Source organism: Falco peregrinus, chromosome 10 (genome assembly GCF_023634155.1).
Source record: "Falco peregrinus isolate bFalPer1 chromosome 10, bFalPer1.pri, whole genome shotgun sequence".
Lineage (NCBI taxonomy): Eukaryota > Metazoa > Chordata > Aves > Falconiformes > Falconidae > Falco > Falco peregrinus.
Window position 1 is genome coordinate 35,238,517 of NC_073730.1, and position 19,012 is coordinate 35,257,528.

A 19,012-nucleotide genomic window follows, 5' to 3' on the forward strand; every position below is an offset into this window, starting at 1 on the left:
TATTTTTTAGTATCTTTGGATATCTTTTTCCCCTTTGGGAAGAATTAATTACCTTTTTTGCTACAAAAATACTAATTTGTATTGGCAACTAAATGACAAGTGCCAAGAAGAATGTTAACACAAGCAGTTGGATAAACAAAACATTTTGCAGTGTGTTGAGAATGCTGCCAACAGAAAGGATATGTCATATGTTGCAGCTTGGCCACGTCATTGACTCCTCCTGCCGCAGAAGCAGAAGGAGCCCTAAGGTCAGCAGCAGGATTTATCTGCTTCCTGCATACTTCAGCCTGTTCCAGGTTTAGGTGTAGTATATCTCAAATGTCTGTAAATCTTTAGGGAACTAAGTTATGCATGTACTGGAAATTTATTTTGGCAAGCAATTAACATACCCAGACAGATTTTTTTTATGTTCATTATTAAAAGAACTCAACTCCCACTTAAGGAGAAAAACAAAAGATGATTTTTTTGGTACATGGAGAAAGCTGAGGTCTTTTGGAAAATCTCATCAGTGAACTAAACACTGCAGTGTGTTCACAGCCCAATTGTTAGAATCTGTGAATCTGATCTGAGTTCCTTCCAACAGAAAAGGCTATGTTGTCCTTAATTAACAGCAGGGAAAGTCAGTATTGTTCTACAGTGTTTAGTGAAGCTACATAAAAATTACTTCCAAGAGCACAGCAATATAACATCACAATCTGTCGTGATTTAATGCCTTCCAGCAGCTCAGCCCCCCCAGCCGCTCGCTCCCTCCCCCCAGCGGGGTGGGGAGAGACTCGGGAGGGTGAAAGTGAGAAAACGGGTGGGCTGAGATGAAGGCAGTTCCCCAGGTACAGCACCAGCTGTGTGCACAAGCAGAGCAAGCCCAGGCGTTCCCCCAGCACCTCCCAGGGCAGGAGGTGCTCAGCCCCCCCAGGGCAGCAGGGCTCCAGCACACCTAACGGGGCTGGGGGAGACCAGCGCCATCGCTGCCAGCGGCCCCCCTTCCTCCTCCTTCCCCCAGCGCTCCATGCTGAGCGTGAGGCCGTACGGGGTGGGTACCCCTGGGCTCGGGGGGGGCAGCTGGCGCGGCATGTCCCCCCCCAGCTCCCTGTGCCCCCCAGCTGCTGGCTGTGGGGGGTGAGGAGCAGAACAGCCCCCGGCGCTGTGCAGGCGCTGCTCGGCAATGGCTGAGCCATCCCTGTGCTCCCAGGGCTGCTTCCAGCCGAACCCAGCACACAGCCCCGTCCCAGCTCCTGCGAAGGGAAGGAGCTCTCTCCCAGCCAAGACCAGCAAACAATCATATGTCTTTTTAAGCCATTTGCTTGTGTGTATTTTCACCCCCTTATTATTCATTCTTTCTTTAAGCAATCATTACCTCATCAATTTATCAGTACAGGTGTTTAAACTGTCTTTGAATTCCATAAAATTCATTGTGTTCTTCTATTTCAGATGGTTCCTATGTGTCAGTTCCATCCCCTCTAGGAAAGATTAAAAGCATGACTAAAGGTATTTTCAATGGCAAGGGAAAACTTAAACTTTTATGGTCTTCTTATCCAAGGTGCTTGTCAGCCTGAACATACTACACAAGATTCCTGGAATTTTCATTGTTTAGAAATGTAATGATGTGCATAAGCAGCAGATATATATCCCTAGGATAATTTTAGGAAACAAAATACTTAGTTTTGTTGCTCAGCATCATCATAATTCCTGCGTTGATCTTATTTTCATTTACTTTAAAAAATATATTTATTTGGAGAAAAGGATGTGATTGTGAATTAGTACTAATGAAATACACACATACCCATGAATGCAAACAAATATTGTATTGAATTCCACTGTAAAATGCCTGGATTATCTTTACAAGAAAAATTATGTCCAAAAAGAATTTGTGTTAATCTGAAACACATATAAAATATTCAGATAAATATTTGTACTTTAAAATACTAAATTTTTTGTGGTACTTTCAGTTTTCCACTTCAGATACTTGCTCTGGATATAATCGAATCCTTGCATCCTTTACATAACAGCACTGAAATGTTTGGCTTAGAAATATTCTGATAAACCTTATAGTAATAAACCAAAAAGGTTAACAAGGTAGAGATGCTTGCTAACTGAAGTAAGTTGCAAAATTTAGGTTCCCCATGTCGGTAAAGAGTCGGTCAGATCTGGAAAAACATACCCTGCATTAGTAATGAGCACTAGCTATACAGAAAAAAACTAATTCTCCGTATAAAGAATTTTACACAACCATCACATCATACAGGCAGAATATGCTTATGGGACAGTGTTCATCAGTGGTAAGATTTTAAAGCCAAGAAAGCCCAAAGCAACTGTAGCATTGCAAGTACTTGTCTGTTATTGGGGTTTACTGTGTTTACTGAAAAGAAAAGGCAATGGAATTACCAGTCAGCCAATCTACAGGAGGAAAATGAGCTTTTACTGTGCAACAGTTTTGTGAATGTAAATGCTTATATTCCGTCCTTCCCCGTGACCCTGCATTTTACAAATAGGGTAAGTGTTTTCTTTTTGCAGAAAAGGCAGATGTTCTTCTCCTTCGTGCTGGTTTGCCATCACATTTCCATCTTCAGCTCTCTGAAATAGAGTTCCATGAGATCATCGGCTCAGGTACCAGAAATAAAAACGTATGCACTTTAGATGTCTGATGTTCATAATAAGTATCTTTGTTCTTATTTATTTTAAACCGTTTTAGGATCTTTTGGAAAAGTATATAAGGGACGGTGCAGGAATAAAATTGTTGCAATCAAACGGTAAGTTTATCAGACTTTTGCATCTTGTTTGGTTAAAGACCTAGTTTGAAGTATTAAAAAAACCCATATCTTAGGGTATTTTTGCCTTACTGTTTTCTCTCATGTAAATTCTAAGCTATCGAGCCAATACCTACTGCTCCAAATCTGATGTGGACATGTTCTGCCGTGAAGTTTCCATTCTCTGCCGACTGAATCATCCGTGTGTCATCCAGTTTGTGGGAGCTTGCTTAGATGACCCAAGCCAGTTTGCTATAGTCACTCAGTATATTTCTGGAGGATCACTCTTCTCCCTGCTTCATGAACAGAAGAGGTATTCTGCTTGTTCTCTGCTTGGGATTGCGGTACAGAATTTGGAAAACTAGTAAATCTATGCCGATGTAAATGTTATTCATTTCAATATAAAACAATAGAGGAAATAACACTAATGTTTAGCTTTTATTCAGATTATTTGGTTTACAAGGGAAATCAATAAGTAATCACAAAATTGTTATTGTCATTATTTTGGATTGTGTACATTTACATTGCATAGATTCTATAACATTGGTTTGTATTTAAAACAATTTTAAAGCTTCCATGAATTAATGATAAGAATAATTTACAGATACTTTTTGTCTGTTTATTAACTTTGAGTAATTTTTTTCCCAAAAAAAATACAGAACTCTTGATCTGCAGTCTAAATTAATCATTGCTGTAGATGTTGCCAAAGGCATGGAGTACCTCCACAATCTGACACAACCAATCATACATCGTGATTTGAACAGGTAGGTTTCTTTATCCTAAAAATTCAGGGAATGTGAAGCCTCAAAGCAACAGTGATGGTCTGTGGTCTCACCTGTACTTAGAGAGTCACAGAATCATTTAGGTTGGAATAGACCCTTAAGATCATTGAGTCCAACTGTTAACCCAGCACTGCCAAGCCCACCACTAACCCATGTCCCTAAGCACCTAAACTGTCATGCATGTCAGAAGCTCCAAGTAATATTGGCTAAATGGAACAAATAAGCTAGAATACGTGTGTAATAAAAAGTAATCATTATTCCCCATTTCTTAGAAAAATCACCAAGGTGTGAAAACTCTGGTAACTATGCAGTGTCATATTAACACTGATGGAGCTTGGAGGAAGGTCTGCTTGCAGCAATTGGACTGGGGAATTGTGGCACGATGCTTTCACATTCATGGGAGGCTTTAATACATTTTAGTTGAGTGACTTAACAGATGGTAGTCCACTTCAAGCTTACAATAATTTCACTGACAGATATCTGAAATTTACAAATTATTTATGCCCTATCTGCATACACTAGTCCTGTGAGACAGTCTTTTTAGAATTTATGCTATCTAGTATATTTCCTCAGTATAATTTTTTTAATCCAAAACATTAATTCATGTCACCTACTTTTGCCCCTCTGATGCCTGAGTTAAACTAGTCACTAGCCTCGCTAAGGTCGATGCAGAAATGTAGAGACCTCTAGAAGGCAATCCCTCCCATTTGTGCCTGTCTTGGAAAGGGAGGAACCTTGAATGAGCCTGTGCCTGTTGTGAGGAGGGAAGTGCTCATCTCATTTAGACTGAGTGCCTAATGCTGACACTCAGAGGTATGGTAGGTAAATCCCAGCCTGGGAGCCAGCTGACAGTGCCACTGGCAGAGAAGTAGGAGAGAGTCTGTGTGAGTCAAGTATCCAGATTCCCTTCTGGAAATGAAAGTGAATTAGATCAGACTCAGAGGTTTTATGCAAACCACTACAAGTCACATTGGTGGAACTGCAGTCGTCACTGAAGGATGCAACTGCTAAAACCCAGTATTTTGTCACATCTGGCCCACCAATGTTAGCCTTCGTTAGAAGGCTTCGTTAGAAGCCTTCGTTAGAAGCAGGAGACATCATCTCTACTGAGTGGAAGTTTTCTGTGTCATGTCTACATCAGAAATCACTCTGACTATCCATTCTGCACTAACTTCTGCTTTGGAAGTGGGCCAACCAAAATTACCTATAGCTGTATTGAAAGAAAAGCAACGAGGCAGAGTTAGTGCTGAATAGCAGTTGCACTTTTTAGCAGCAATAGCTGGCTTGTAAACAGCTCCTTCATATGTATGAACGCTGTAAAAAGAAAGCTTCTACAAAAAAGTGTTTTAAAAAGTAGGGTGAAGTGAGTTACAAAATGTTACAAATGTAATGAGTTACAAAATGGGTTTTCTTCACTGTCACTCCACTAGCTTAACTACTTGTTTTAAAACCACATTACAGAAACATACACTTTGGTTATATCTCAGCTGACCAGTCCTATAGTTGTGGTGATACCATAAATAACATTTTCCTGCATCTTGCTGTAAGTTTTCATTTCCTGGTGACACTGATAGCTGCAGTGGAAGATTCCTTGTGAAAGACACTCATTCTCTTGGAAAAAGCTGTTTTTTCCCTTTTCTGAGCAAAGAAGTAAACTGATTGTGAGACTGTGCCCAGTTCAGGGTTCTGGTATGAAATTCTCATAAAATATGAGGCAGGAGCAATTTTCTGGGCATCGTTGTGGCGTCTCCGAGAGCATAGCATGGCTTGCACACGGGAGAGGTCTGTTTTCTTGCTCTAGGTGTACACATGCTGACAGCTGTGCAAAGGACACCTGTGAAGGGAGCAACTTCAAATGTAGCATTTGTCCTTTATAAACAGGAATTTTCTTAGGATGTGAAACGTAACAAGGAGGCAGTGTGTGTATATTTAAGACCAGTCACAGGTGTGCAAGCTGAAGCCCACCAAACTCATTGTCCTGCCTCTGGCAGTGGCCTGTAGTGACAAATTTGAGAGCTGAGCATCTATATGATGATAAACTCTTGAATTTGCTCTCAGTGCGCAAGAACTTTAGGTTCAAAAGGATACTTTCAAAAATTACTATCTGCTCTTGAAGTTATTTCTTATATGAAACAATAACTCTGTGGTTACAAAAGAAAAAGTATCCTTGCAGACTAAAGAAGAAAATCAGATCACTAATGCAAAAGAAAATGCACACTTCTTTAATTTAGCCTGAAAAATGTGGTCTACAAACCGTATCACTTCAAACCAGTCTTCAAACCACACAGATTTATGTGCCCTAGGTTAGCAATACTGGCAAAAATTATGCTTTATGCTCTCCAAATTTCAGCACACTTTTCTTTATTCATCTACTGCAATGTATGAGTGCATCCATCTGCTCACATTAAAACTGCTACAAGAACATAAAAATGGCTACTGTTAATCATTACCTATTACATACCCAATTTATTTAAATGTGCAGATACGGTGTTTCTACATGGTTCTGGTAAATGTATGATGTTTAGAAGACTATTGCTGATATGTTCATCTGTGTATATTGACTATACAGATGGAGGCTTAATTTAAGTATATTAATTTAAGCCATTTTCTGCAATTTTACTGTAGCAGAGCTACATAAAATTTGTGTGTCGAAGAGTATTTTCAGTGCGCTTTGGATTGACTAAATACTTTCAAAACCCATGTCACTTACCAAAATTCTTTTACTCTAAGAAAGCTTGAACCCACACTTCAGAGGCCTTTGAAATGCTTGGTTTTGACATTATACATTTTTTCTATTCTTCCTAGATTTTTAAATTCAAATTCAAATTCCAAGTTTATAAAATACAATTCTGCTTAGCAAATAAAACTCAAAAAAAATTCAAATGAAAAATTGAATCTGTTGTCTTCATAATCAAGTAAAATCTTGTCAAGAAATGTCTGTTCCTCACTTTTTATTCAGTAATGTTAAACTCCATATAATATTCTGAGTCAGTGCAAAATGAAACAGTCCATAACGGTCACTTAAACAGTGCCATTAATTAGCAGGAGACATTAGGATAGTCAAACTGTTAAGCGCAATTCAGATTCTCTTCTAATACATTTTGAACTAATTACAATTCATTAGCAAGTGATTTGATTGCAACGCTTTGCAGTAACCAGTTCTGAGCCATTCAGGATGAATTGAGGGAAGTCTTGGAAAGGCGCGCACAAACTCTGTATTCTCCACTGCGTTTGAGGTATGCCTGCCTGCAACACGAGCTGCTGGTGTGGCGCTGATCCCCTGGGCATCCTCCTCCTCAGCAGCGCTAGGGCTCTCCGCAGCATGGTTGAGCAGGTAGAGAGGTCTCGGCTCTCACCTTCCCCCATGAAGCGGAGGTGGGCAGCAAGCACACCCTGAAAAGCCCCATGCTCTCCGCCCTGTGGCACCTCACTTGCCCTGGCAGCAGTGACCGCGGGGATCAACAGGGAGCTGTGGGTGCCCCATTCCTGGCAGTGTTCAGGGCAAGGTATGACAGGGCTTGGAGCAGCCTGGTCTAGTGGAAGATGTCCAGGCCCGTGGCCGGAGAGGTGGAACTAGACGACCTTGAAGGTCCCTTCCAACCCAAACCGTTTTATCTATAATTCCTGCCCTGCAGCCGTCAGCTGCTCCTGACCAGGCAGTGCTTCACTGCAGCAGATGCTGCACCTCCTGATCCCCTTACAGCTTCCAGTGCTCCCCACACAGCTGGCAGCGAGCTGCCTGGTCTCGTAATTTCCTGGTGTGTTCCTGGTACCTTGTACTGCTGCTTTCTAGTCTTTAGGGTGTCTCCTGAATTAAGTCAGCTTCTGATAATACCAGCTAAGGCTTCTTCAGTTTCTGCCTCCAAGTCTTGCTATTTTTCCTCAGTTCTGACATCTTGTCGTTATGAAGACTCTCTGATTTTTTAATAACTGAAATGATGATGTGCCAAACACTTAATTCATTGGTTTCTGTCTTTGTTGACTGAATTTCCCACACAGGCAAATACTTCTTCTACTGTCCTGCAAGGATGGATACAAATACTTGTTTAATCTGTTTAGGCTTTTTTAATTCTCTGTTTCGGAATTTTCAGTTTATTTTCAATGTAGTTTCACTGTGCTTTCATATAACATTTTGCCACTTTCTTTCATTAGTTTCCTTTGTTTTGACATTTTTACTTTAAATATTTTTCCGTAATCACTGAGTTCATCTGACTGTTTCTTGGTTTGTTTGGCCCATTTGTTACAGGTAAAAGCATTTGCTGATGGGTTCACTGCTAAGAGCTAAAGCCTAGTGCAGCACTGTGCACTCCTTCCATTCCTTTGGTGATATCTGAGTGGAAGCACTGAGTCCTTGATGAATGCAGAGAAAAATCTGTTGTTGCTGTTCTAGCTATGAAAGTAGTCTCGTGATCAGCATATTTCAGTGAAGGGTGATGAAACACCTAACTATGTTGAATGGTGAGATTTGGATGAAAAAGATCTTTTTGCTAAAGACAAAACATGATTCTTAGTTCTGCTAGCCCTTTAATGCAAAAGGCACATCATTTGAACTGAGGATGGTTGGGCTTTACTCTCACTGGTTGTGCACTGCTTTGAACAAACAGCTTTCTGCCTTTTTCATTTCTTCTGCCTTTACAAGACATCCCTTGTAAGTCCAGAATATTGAGATGGACATTCAGTCAGCTCTTCAATTTTGGCCCAAGTCAGGTCTGCCAACACTTTCTAGCTAGGTACTTTTAATCTTTTGGCAAATGCATCTTACCCCATCTTGTATGACAAAGTCTAATTACTTATTACTGATACTGAGAAATTACTGATATTGCAGACTTTCAGTATATTAAATTGTGAGGAAAAGCTTTGCAGTGGACAGAGCTTTTCTAAATCAACTTTTCTTTCTCAAAAAAAAAAAAAAAAGCTATTGATGAGAGCAACATGCCTCCACAATTCCTAGAGGCCTTTGGACATGTTATGAACACAAGCTGTTTAGGCCAGACCCTAGTGAGTATCCATTTTTCAAAGTATAAGGTAGATTCACTAGGATTTGCTGTGCAGAAAGCAAGCAGCATATCAACCTACAAAAAAGCCTGGAAGAATGTCGTCTTAGTACCCCATTTTTCTTTTTCTGTGATTGTACTTGCCTCGTTTCTCCATTGCATACCATCTGCGTCCACCACCTCTTGCTCTCCTTACAGTCAAGCTTCCCTTCTCCCCACCCCACTGGCTCTGACTTCACACATCCTCGACTTTCACACTGAGTCTCCTTCATATACCTGCATCCCTCCATGGGTTCCTTTTGGGCCACCAAACTGCAGAGCTCAGAGGGAGATGCTTTCTTTTTTGAAGCTGTAGTTCTTGCCTCAGTCATGGTGCAAGCCAGGAGCCCCATGTCTGAACACTGCAATCTGTGTATCTGTTTTAGGACAGCGGATGTCCAGAGCTTATAGTTCAGCTTTACGCCTTGTCACTACCGGCTGTTAGAAAAATAGTTCTGCATGGAAAGATTTTAAATGTTTTCCACAAAAGAAAACCCAAAACAGTATCCCTCTAGAGAGCTGAAAAGCATATCGTTGCCTTACAGAACTTTTACCAGATCATATTTGTGAGGGTCAAAAGATAATCTGCTATAAGGACATCAGTGGTTGATGTGTGGTGCTGAGAGTAGCTTAACTTCTGAAACTTTTTAGTGTGAGAGCAGGAGCCCTGTTGTCAGCGTGAGTCCCAGTCAGCCCACAGGCACAATTACTAGATGAAAATCTTCACAACAACTTAAGAGAAAGACCAAGAGTGAAATTCTGTGTTAAATTTTGCCACTGGCTCCACAGGAGCCTCCAATTTTTTACCTTAAATTTTCACATAGCTTGTAACCCTCTTTGTGAGTTCTGAAATTAAATGCAATGCACATAATGCATTAAATAAATCTGCAATGGGGCTTGACAGAACAGAGTGGAAAACGGATCTTTCATGTCTCTACTCTGGAAAAGAGTTTGTCCTTCCATTCTGAGAATAATTGGGAGTTATATTTTGCTTTCCAGTTCTGGAAAAAGAAGTTCTGACAGCTATCAGCAATGGTGACATGTATCAGCTTATTACTACTAATACTGTGGTGAGGGATTGTAGCCACAATGATTATAGCACTTTAATAAAAAGAAGACCATTTTAGTATCAAATTAATTTAAGCCATAACAGCTGAACATGGCTGGACCAAGCCTTTGAGCAACTAACCTTCATTTGATAGCTCTAACTATCTGTAAAAGTTTCTGAAAGCTGGCTTAGTGAGAAAGATGAAAGAGAGGATGGAAGCCTGGTGGTAATGGGGATGGTGTCTGCAACTCCTCTTTGTTATAAAATCCCCTATGAAATCTTAAAATAGCAGTTGCTTTTCATTAAACCCACAGCGTGTTAAAGGTAGAAGGATCTTTTCATGGCCCTGTTCTCTGGGAAAGGGACACACACTGAATGTGCTTTGCCTGTCGCTTGCCCTGAGAGGAGGAAGCCCTTGCATCTGGCAGGCCCGCAGAACTACTTGTTTTTTTCAAAAGCCAGGATGATTACACACTTCTGATTCTTTTCTCATTTTTTCCCTTCCATGGTTTCATGAAGAGAATGATGCTTGATCTCACCATCTCAAACTCTATGTGGCCTTAACAGAAGACAATTAATTTCTGATTCTGCTGAACTCATTATTAACCTTCTGTCATCTCAGCTGAGATCAGATTTATCTTGCTGTATTTCTCGAAACACAGGCTTAAGAGTTCCTTTCTCATCTATGGTTCTCAAATTTCGAAGTGCCATTGAGGCAGTAACAGCCTTTTTGAGCTGTACCTTCCAAGCCCTATTTCTGTGGGTTATATTTTTTACTTTAGAAAAGAAAAATTAGTAACTGTAGTGTTCACTGGTGGTACCAGACTGACAAAACCCTGCCAGAGACTACCTCCAACTTTCAGATATGTCCCTACACTCAGCACCAAGATGAGCATTTCAGCATTGTTTTGTTGGAAAGACTTATGCACAACATTAATAGAAAAGGGTGTGTTTATTGATTTCTTGGCTTCTCCACAAAAACCATAAACCCAGGTCTTGACTATGTGTATGGCCAAGTTGGGTTTATTCAACGTCTGCACAGCCCTTAAGTAAATTGAAGTTAAAGCTTGGGCTCAATACATTTTATTCACATTGAGAAATGGTGATGATTTTTGTCCCTACTGACAGAAGTCAAACTTGAACCAAGACCAGATAAAAGTCTTTAGTTTTTTACAATTCATGTGCCTACATTCAAGCCAGAGTACAGCCTTCAAGAGTCTCTGTAGTTTCAGCCTTGTGTTTGATTAATATTTTCATTTGACATCTGGTGGGGGTCTCAGAACAATTCCAAATATCATACTCAAATTATACATTTTGATGGAAAGTATATATGGGAGCTAAAATCAGATTAGGTATAAAAAGAGTCATGGCTACATTGTATGAACCCATTATACTTTTATGGTTAAATTTATCATCCCAAGATTTGGGTTCAGGTGAAGCTAGAAATCCTGAAGGCAGTGATTTGTGGGAGTCCTGGTTGGGAGAACTTAATTTTTTTCTGTCCTAAAAGCTGATTTCTGGTGAAATTCGTGTTCCTTCCTTGGCTATTCTTGCTTGTATCTACAGCTCTAATATGGGCAAGTTATGGTTTTTTGTTGAGACCATCAATATTGCTTTCATTTTCCCTGCATCATTTAAGCTTTTGCCAACTTTTTCACCTTTTTTTTTATATACTTTTAACTCTCCTGAATTTACTTGGATCAGTCAACTTTTCGATAGATACCATGTAAGCATTGTTGTGTCCACATTCATACCCTTCTACGTTGTAATTTGCTCAGCCCTTCAAAAGCCATGTGCCATGAATGCATAGTGACTGTTGTGTGAAAACCTTGATCTTCAGAGTTACTGGAAGCTTTGACCTAGCTAAAGCATTTTGTGAATCTTTCCCTGCACTCCCAGTTTGTTTGAAAATCTGTGTTGTGATGCTAATTTCTAAAAGCCTTGCTCTTTATTTGTTGCATTCAGCTGGCATTTTTCTTTCTCCTCTTGTGTATTCTTTACTGAAAATTAAATCAATTGCAATCACTTCCTTGAATCAGTAAATCAGTTTTCAATAGATTCATAAACACTTTTCCAGCTAAATGACATTTTGCAATAAGCAAAAGGTATTTTGCCTGCATGGTCATAATCTATATTCTTGTACTGCATCTTGGATATAGTGCCTGCCTTTCACTAGCAAACATTTAAATAGCAAGTATTTTGTCTTTGTCCCTAAGCTTGATTCTATCCAACTTTTATAGAGCAGTAAAAGATTGCAAATGTGGCAATAGCTCACTTTTCCAGTTATTTTTAAAAGTTTCCTCTCTCATCAAGTTTCTGTACCAGGTACAGAACCTGTTCCTTTCTCTGTCAAGAGTGACAGTAATTGAACAGTGCCTTGCTGTTTCAGCTAGACGTCCAGTTAGACCTAGTTAAGCTCAGAAGTGGGCAGATGTTATTCCAGCTCTTTCCAGCTTTCTGGTTGCTATGGTCTATGGTAGATTACTTGTCCCTGCAAGCAATATATATTTACATTCTCTAATAGTATCACAATGGCTTGAAAAACGAGTTAGTGTGTAAACACTCAGAATTACTTGGAACATTTCACCCTATTTATGGGCTGCTTGGAAAAGTACAGCTGGTTCCTAGTGGGTTTGTTAGGGTAACAGAGTAGTGCAGTTGCACTGTGCAGAGAAGGAGGGACCAACCACAACTCTGCACAGAGCTGATCCTGCTTGGGGCAGCCTCTGAGCAAAAACATACAGCAGTGGGTCTGCTGCGTGGCTCTTCCTCTCCGACCCCCCCCACATTTAAAGATATTTAAAGATATTTTAACTCCTCTTAGGCAGGTAGATCCTTCCCTGCTGATTAGAGTGTCACGGATACCTTTATAATAATCCTAATTTGTGCAGCATGGTGCTGCTTCGCTACCTCAGTGTTACAAAATCTTGACATGCTTGAGCTGTCTTTCCAAACTGAGGTAAATGTAATGTTTTGTTTGGAACACACACACTGAGTTCCTTTTTCACTTGGCTGCTGGCTGTGCTTCATCTTGATCAAGCATAGAAGCAAATAAAGAAAACTAATCAAAGCTTCAGTTTTATTAAATCCTGGTATCTCTTCTTCACAAGTTTGCCTTCCATTTTGCATTCTATATACTTACTACAAAGTCTCCCCCAGGAAACTGAGCTCCATTCAAGCTTTTCCAAAGTTTGAAAGAAAAGGTTATATCTCCAGGCGTCATTACAGCATAATAATGAATTTTGATCCATTGTTACAGTTCTGTCACAATAAATGGATTTTACTGAGCCCTTTTAGAGAACTCAGAAATGTTAGCTCTCCTGTACATTCTGAACTATAACCATGCTGCCTCTTCACTGAGTGCATGTTTACTTCTCTTAGTAGTGACTGAGTACTGCCTGCCTCTGCTTTTGTAATGATTGTTTTAGAATCACCAGTTCAGAAAGGCACACATCCCACCAAAGCCAGTGTGCTTCAGCCTCCTTTTCAGGTCATTTATAAGACCTGCCACCATGCCTTGCACCCTGCTTCTGCTGGGGAACCCTCAACCAAGCATCCCGATCTGGCTGACAAAGGGAGTTTGGGGGATGCCAGGTTTTGGGGCAAGGGGAGGGCACAGCAGAGGAAAGCATCCCTTGTACGTACCTTTGACTTCAGGTCCCCGCTCCATAGCACTGATTTGGCTGTAGCAGGCTTCTCATGCTCTCTGCTGTTCCCAGTGCCACCAGCTTTCCCTGGCAATCACCGCTCTTGTGAGCTGCACCTGGCCGGGTGCCCAGGAGGGAGAATGCTGCCTTGTGTCACACTGAGATTTGAGAGGGTGACCCAGCTCCAGGACAGCATGGGTGGGAGTCCTGGCTGGAGCATCCTTCAAGCTAGGAGGTTTTCTTTAGAGTGTTTCCTTTTAAAAAACAAAACCAACCCCCCAAAAAATGGCAGAAAGACCCAACCATGAAGTACCTGCATCTTCATGCCAAGCACAGGCTCCTCTCGTCAGCCATCTTCCCTTTGCTGTGCCTCCCTACATGAACAGGGGTATGTAAACACCCATTAAATGCTGCCTTCCAGGTTTGGTCACAGCTACATGTTTACCTGGAATAAAAATCAGTGAAACAGTCAGAAAAGTAGAAAGGGTTAAAGAGTAGCACTCCCATTCCCTACAGCCACACAAGGAAGCAGCCTGTGTTTGCCAGCTGGCATATGAACCCCAGGATCAGACATGGGAGCAGGCAGGAGGGAAAGGAAGAGAGGGAAGCTCAAGAGATAGCATCCTGACTGGAGGAAAATACAGTCCTGTGATGGATGGTGGGAAAGCAAAGAGCTGCACTGGAAATGTGGCAGAATCTCCCCACAGGTGTAAACTGGCATGACTTTCTCTGTCTCTGCATTGAGGCTGCTGGAAATGACACATGCCCATGGCACTGTGTCTGATCTAAGCATTTTGCTGACAGGGCAGAGCATGTTGAACACAGCGTTGTACCAAGACACACATAGCCCCAGCGCTGGCCTGTCTCCCACAGGGAAAGCAACATCTGTCTGCATCTGCCCAGAGAGGCACTCACGGAGGGCTTCCTGAACCTCTCTGCTAAGGTGTCCCCTGTTCAGTCACATTCTTGGTCTCGAGTCCTGAACACAGCTTAGAAACCATCACTGGGCTTAGGCCTTACGTCAGCATTTTGAGAAATTACATTTCTGTTTTATAGCAGACCTGGTTTTGTATTTCTGTACACAGAAGAGAGAGCAGGGCATCATAGCAAGGATTTTAAGTCAGGATGTGTTGTGTTAAAACTATTACATCTTCATTTCTACACCTGAATGAGCACCACAGTTAGGAGAGGTGTTGAAAACCTCAGTTTGCAGGGAGTTCAGTGGGACTCCTGTACACAAGTCAGGACAGGTACTGGCTCGTGATTTATTTAGCCTTTTTTCCATGCTACACACAGTCTGCCCACATCTGATTCAGAAACACTGCTCAGGGCTTGAAAGGGTAGCACAGAAATGTTTTTAACTGTTTTGAGAGCCAGACTTTTTAATTATGAAAGCTAGTCTGCTCACATATACACGCTTTTGCAGAAAGATGTCAATGTTAGAAGAAAAGCACTCTGGACACTGATGAAATCAGTAAGTCCTGTGGCTCACATCAGACATTGGTATAGAGCAGTATCCCCTGGAATCAATACCCATTGCAGGATACAGCCATTTATAATTTTGCGCTGATGTTGCAATGATCCACTGCAAGGTTAAGAATAAAGGATCTCAGAAGCTGTAAATAGAGTGAAGTGAATCAGATCACCTTTTAGTCTTAACTGGTAGCTATCCTTACTTGAAAACTATTACCCTTATTTTTTGCAATTTACTGACCTCAAACTGTGGTTTGCCAAACACTCATATCTTAGAATTCAGCTTCTTTTCTAAAAAACCTTCATTTGAGCGTCATACTGAACAAGACATGAACCTGAAATAATTCCGAAGACTGGAAAACAAACTTCAGTTCAAAGTAGCCTGTTTCTACACAGCCAGGAATGAGAGCACCTGATTTTTTCCATATGGGGCATGTTTTTCAAACACCATGCTTAGTCACTTGTTCATCCTGGTCTGCAAATAATAAAACCAAACAGAATCATTTTAGTCATCGCTCGGCTTAGGACTGTGAGACATTACATGAGTCAACAAACCCAGTCTACTGCTGTTAGAGGCAACCATTTCAGAGTGTGGCATGTATGATGTGGGCTGTAGCTTTGGTTGACTAGTGCATACATATCTGCTGGAACACCACTATGTATTCAAGACTTTAAGGAACAGATGATCCTTTCATATCTTACCTTCTTCACTTTAAAAGTTGAAAGTGCCCTAGATCTACCAACATCTATCGACTGACCTCTTATCATAGGATTATGGTATGATTACGATCAGATTATGAAATTATTTTTATAGGACATTTAGTCTCTTAATGTAAAGTAGGTGCCTTCCAAAACCACTGTGTTCTCTCCCTTTAGACAAGCTTTGCATATTTTGTCCTAGTGACAACAGTGTAGGTGCTCACCTTAGTTTTTCACCATTGTAAACCCTAATTCCAATTTGATGTCACATTGTCTTGTATGGTTTATGTTCCTAACTCCTTAGTGACTTCACTTTTATTTTATTGAATGAATGTTACATGTTTCTGTTCAGCTTTCCAAATTATAAACAGCTCTGTCAGACCTTGTGAACGAGTTGCACCATGAGTTTTCCCAAGCAAAAGTAGGTGGATGGTGAGTGAAAATACTGCAGTCCTAAGAATGCAACCGTCTTTCTTTATGGTGCATAAGAAAACTATGGTTATGGATTATCTCAAGCAGCAGTGTACAGACTGCACCAAGATTGTCTTACACTCAATGTATCCTCTCCATTCTGAGAAAGACCTCTGAAATCACTGGCCTGGAAAAATTCTAGCCTGCAGAACTGAGAGAGATGCTGTTTCCTTCTTGTTGGTTAGCTACCTTCTGCAAAAGTGCTCATCATGTTTGCTACGCCAGCATGAAAAGAAGGGTCTTTCTATAGCTGGTTCTGAGCATGAGTAGCTAAAATTCATTTGGAACACTTCAGTTCTGATAACTATATGCTGTCAAATGTGTCAGCATTGTAGTAAAGTGACACATCATTTTGTGTACTCAGTATAGTGTGAAGAAGAGGAGCAGAAAATAAGTGCATTCAAAAGGCCTTTATGGATCCAGAGAAGCAAAAGTCCATATATGTATAAATAGGCATATAGGTGTTTGCTCAATGCTTGGGGAATTAATTAATTCCCTTAGCAAATCCCTGTATAGTTGGTAACATCAAGAGCTGCTTGCGTGCTGAAAGATTAGAGGTGCCACTGGAAAGCTACAGTTAATAAAATCATGGAACAGTTAAGTTGGGAGGGTCCTCCAAGATCATCTAGTCCAAAACCTTCCCTAGATTTGGACTGACATCAAAACGAAGTGCCTATATGAAATCTAGTAATAGAATACAAAGCTGGCTTCAAACCTTATCTCTGGCAGAATATTTCATAGGGCAAAACCTACCAGCAGATTAGACTGAGCCCCTTGTAAAACACAGAAGAGAAGGCATTTTGGACTGGATTCAGTTTTGGTCATTTTGATTGACAGAGCTTCAATTCTTTGCTTCTCTATCCCTCCCTGAAGTACTGCAGAAGAGGAATGACTGCTGCCAACAGCTTTAATGTCAAGTTCCACAGTCCAATCAAAAGCCATGAAATAGGGAACGATATTAGGAGAAAGACAGATTTTCAAGGTTAAGGTCTTGAAGATTCACTAAGCCATATTTGCAGTATCACAGTGCTGGTAAAACCAGTAGCGTCTTCTAAACAATGACGGAATGTGTCTGGTTTTGAGAGGTGTAACCAAGAATGTCAAAGAAACGCATTTGATTTAATGCTCTCGCCATTCACTAGAGATTAAAAGACTGTGACAGGGGAAAAGAGATCTCTCCTTTTCTTCCATCTTTCTTACTCCTTTTTTGGTCCATTAAAGATTGAGCACATAGAAACCAAAAATATTTTGAAAAGGATGCATACCTGATAAAGCCTATTGCTACCAAATGGCTTAGTTCCACAACATATTGACAAGCACAAGAAACATGCAAAACTGTCTTAATTTGTAGTGCTATGTAAGATAACAGAGTCCTCAAAAAGAAAGTATTATCTACTCCCAACATTTCCCATGCTTTCTGTTTGATCTTTTTCTCTATACTTTTGGCAAAGTAAATATAATTTGAATTACCTCTCCAGAATTAACATGTGCGTTTAAGTTAAAACAAGTCTTGCCAAAGGGTGTAATTGATTGATATCATAAAGATCACAGTGAAAGAAAGTTCAGAGAAAATACATTTTTATAAATTGTGCATTGCATCCCCCTCTAGCGACCAGTCTGCATATAAACCTTGGTAGGACTGACTGAAAACTTCCCATCTGAAGTATTTTCTATCAGAGAAGTTATGGGTTTGTTGTGTTTTCAATAAGGCATGAAGTTCATGGAAATTCTGCCTCGGAATTACCAAAATTTTCCTTTTTACATGCAGTTGTTTGATAGTCGAAGAAGGCATGCTCCTAGGATTTACCTTAATTCATAATGTAGGCCAGTTTAGGAGATAAATTCAGAACAAACTTCAGTAAGTTATTTAGCTACTTACAGGGGGGGAAATGTAATTTTCTTTGCTCAGCACATTGTGAGATGTCTGCTTTCCATCTTAATTTGGCACAAAATCAAAAGTTGCAATCTTGAAAATTTCCAGAAATACCTGGGATTATTTCCCAACCCAGTCTACTAAATGAGTTTATTTCCAAGACCTTTGAGGCTTAATTTTTCTTGGGACATTAACCTAGTCTCTGTATATTACCAATTTTCTGCAAATGCCTCCATCCCGGTGTCCTTTTGCTAATAATTCTAACATTTATCGATGTGCATCTTATCCAAGTGGGTGGCAGAAAATCAGCAAGAAGTCCTTGAGCTATTGTCAGTCTTGCACTGTTGTGTTCTTCTCAGGTAGTTGTGTTGAGATAATGAGGTTTAAAAAGATGATACAAAACATCTGGAGTATTTATAAAATAGGTGTAAGTAGGAGATCGTGTGAAAGTCTGTGTATGTGTTCTGCATGAGCTGTTTAGACTTTCCAGCCACTGTCAATTAGAGGAATTTTGGTTTGTGGATCATTGTGGTGACATGTCAGTTGCAGATTTATTATGAGTTACAAATGGAATGCATGTGCCCAGCTAAAAGCCTTCCAGAGAGGGCTACACATTAGTAGTGTAGGTTACGCCACATAACTGTTTGGAAGATTATGCCAGTACAAACAGCCTTTTGGCTCCTTCAGCATCAGAGCAAAGTAACTGTCTTGCCAGTGAGGAACACATCTTCTTTTTCCAAAACATATGATCTGGTTCAGGCACAATTCTTGCGTCAGAGCAAGAATTTGGAGGAGTTGAATGTCCTGCGTTACATTGGACTTCAGATCAGATAAATGCTGTAGGTTATTGCAGAATTGTTTCCTGTCATCTTTTTCCTACATCCTCATGCATTCTTGTTTTAAATGCCACACTGTTATTTGTCTTCTGTCATTTCTCTTGGTGAGTTTATTCTTGAGAAAAACCCTGAGTCAGAGTAAATAATTACCATTATTTAGTTGCATTTGATTAATTAAAATTATCGGTACTTCTGTGGTTCTGAAGGTATATATTAACATTGATTATGCCACCATCATGACCACCAGATATATTTATGTATATCACACACAGGCAGGCCAGGAGAACAAATAAGAAAAGGAAGGGTTTGGTTTTTTTAACTTTTGTTCATGTGGGCAAATCACAGCTCGGCCCAGATTTACATCTGCTACTCAGATACAAACAGCTGAAAGAGGAATAGCAATGCA

At 40.4% G+C, this 19,012-nt stretch overlaps 1 protein-coding gene across 1 annotated transcript in view; it reads left to right on the forward strand.

Moving 5' to 3' along the window:
- Positions 1-19,012, forward strand: part of TNNI3K (TNNI3 interacting kinase) — a 93,691-nt gene that overhangs the window by 31,844 nt on the left and 42,835 nt on the right. Inside the window, exons 13-17 of the mRNA XM_055815003.1 lie at positions 1,429-1,485; positions 2,512-2,604; positions 2,690-2,747; positions 2,863-3,057; positions 3,404-3,508. Coding sequence (XP_055670978.1) covers positions 1,429-1,485; positions 2,512-2,604; positions 2,690-2,747; positions 2,863-3,057; positions 3,404-3,508 — 508 coding nt within the window. The remainder of the gene's footprint in view (positions 1-1,428; positions 1,486-2,511; positions 2,605-2,689; positions 2,748-2,862; positions 3,058-3,403; positions 3,509-19,012) is intronic.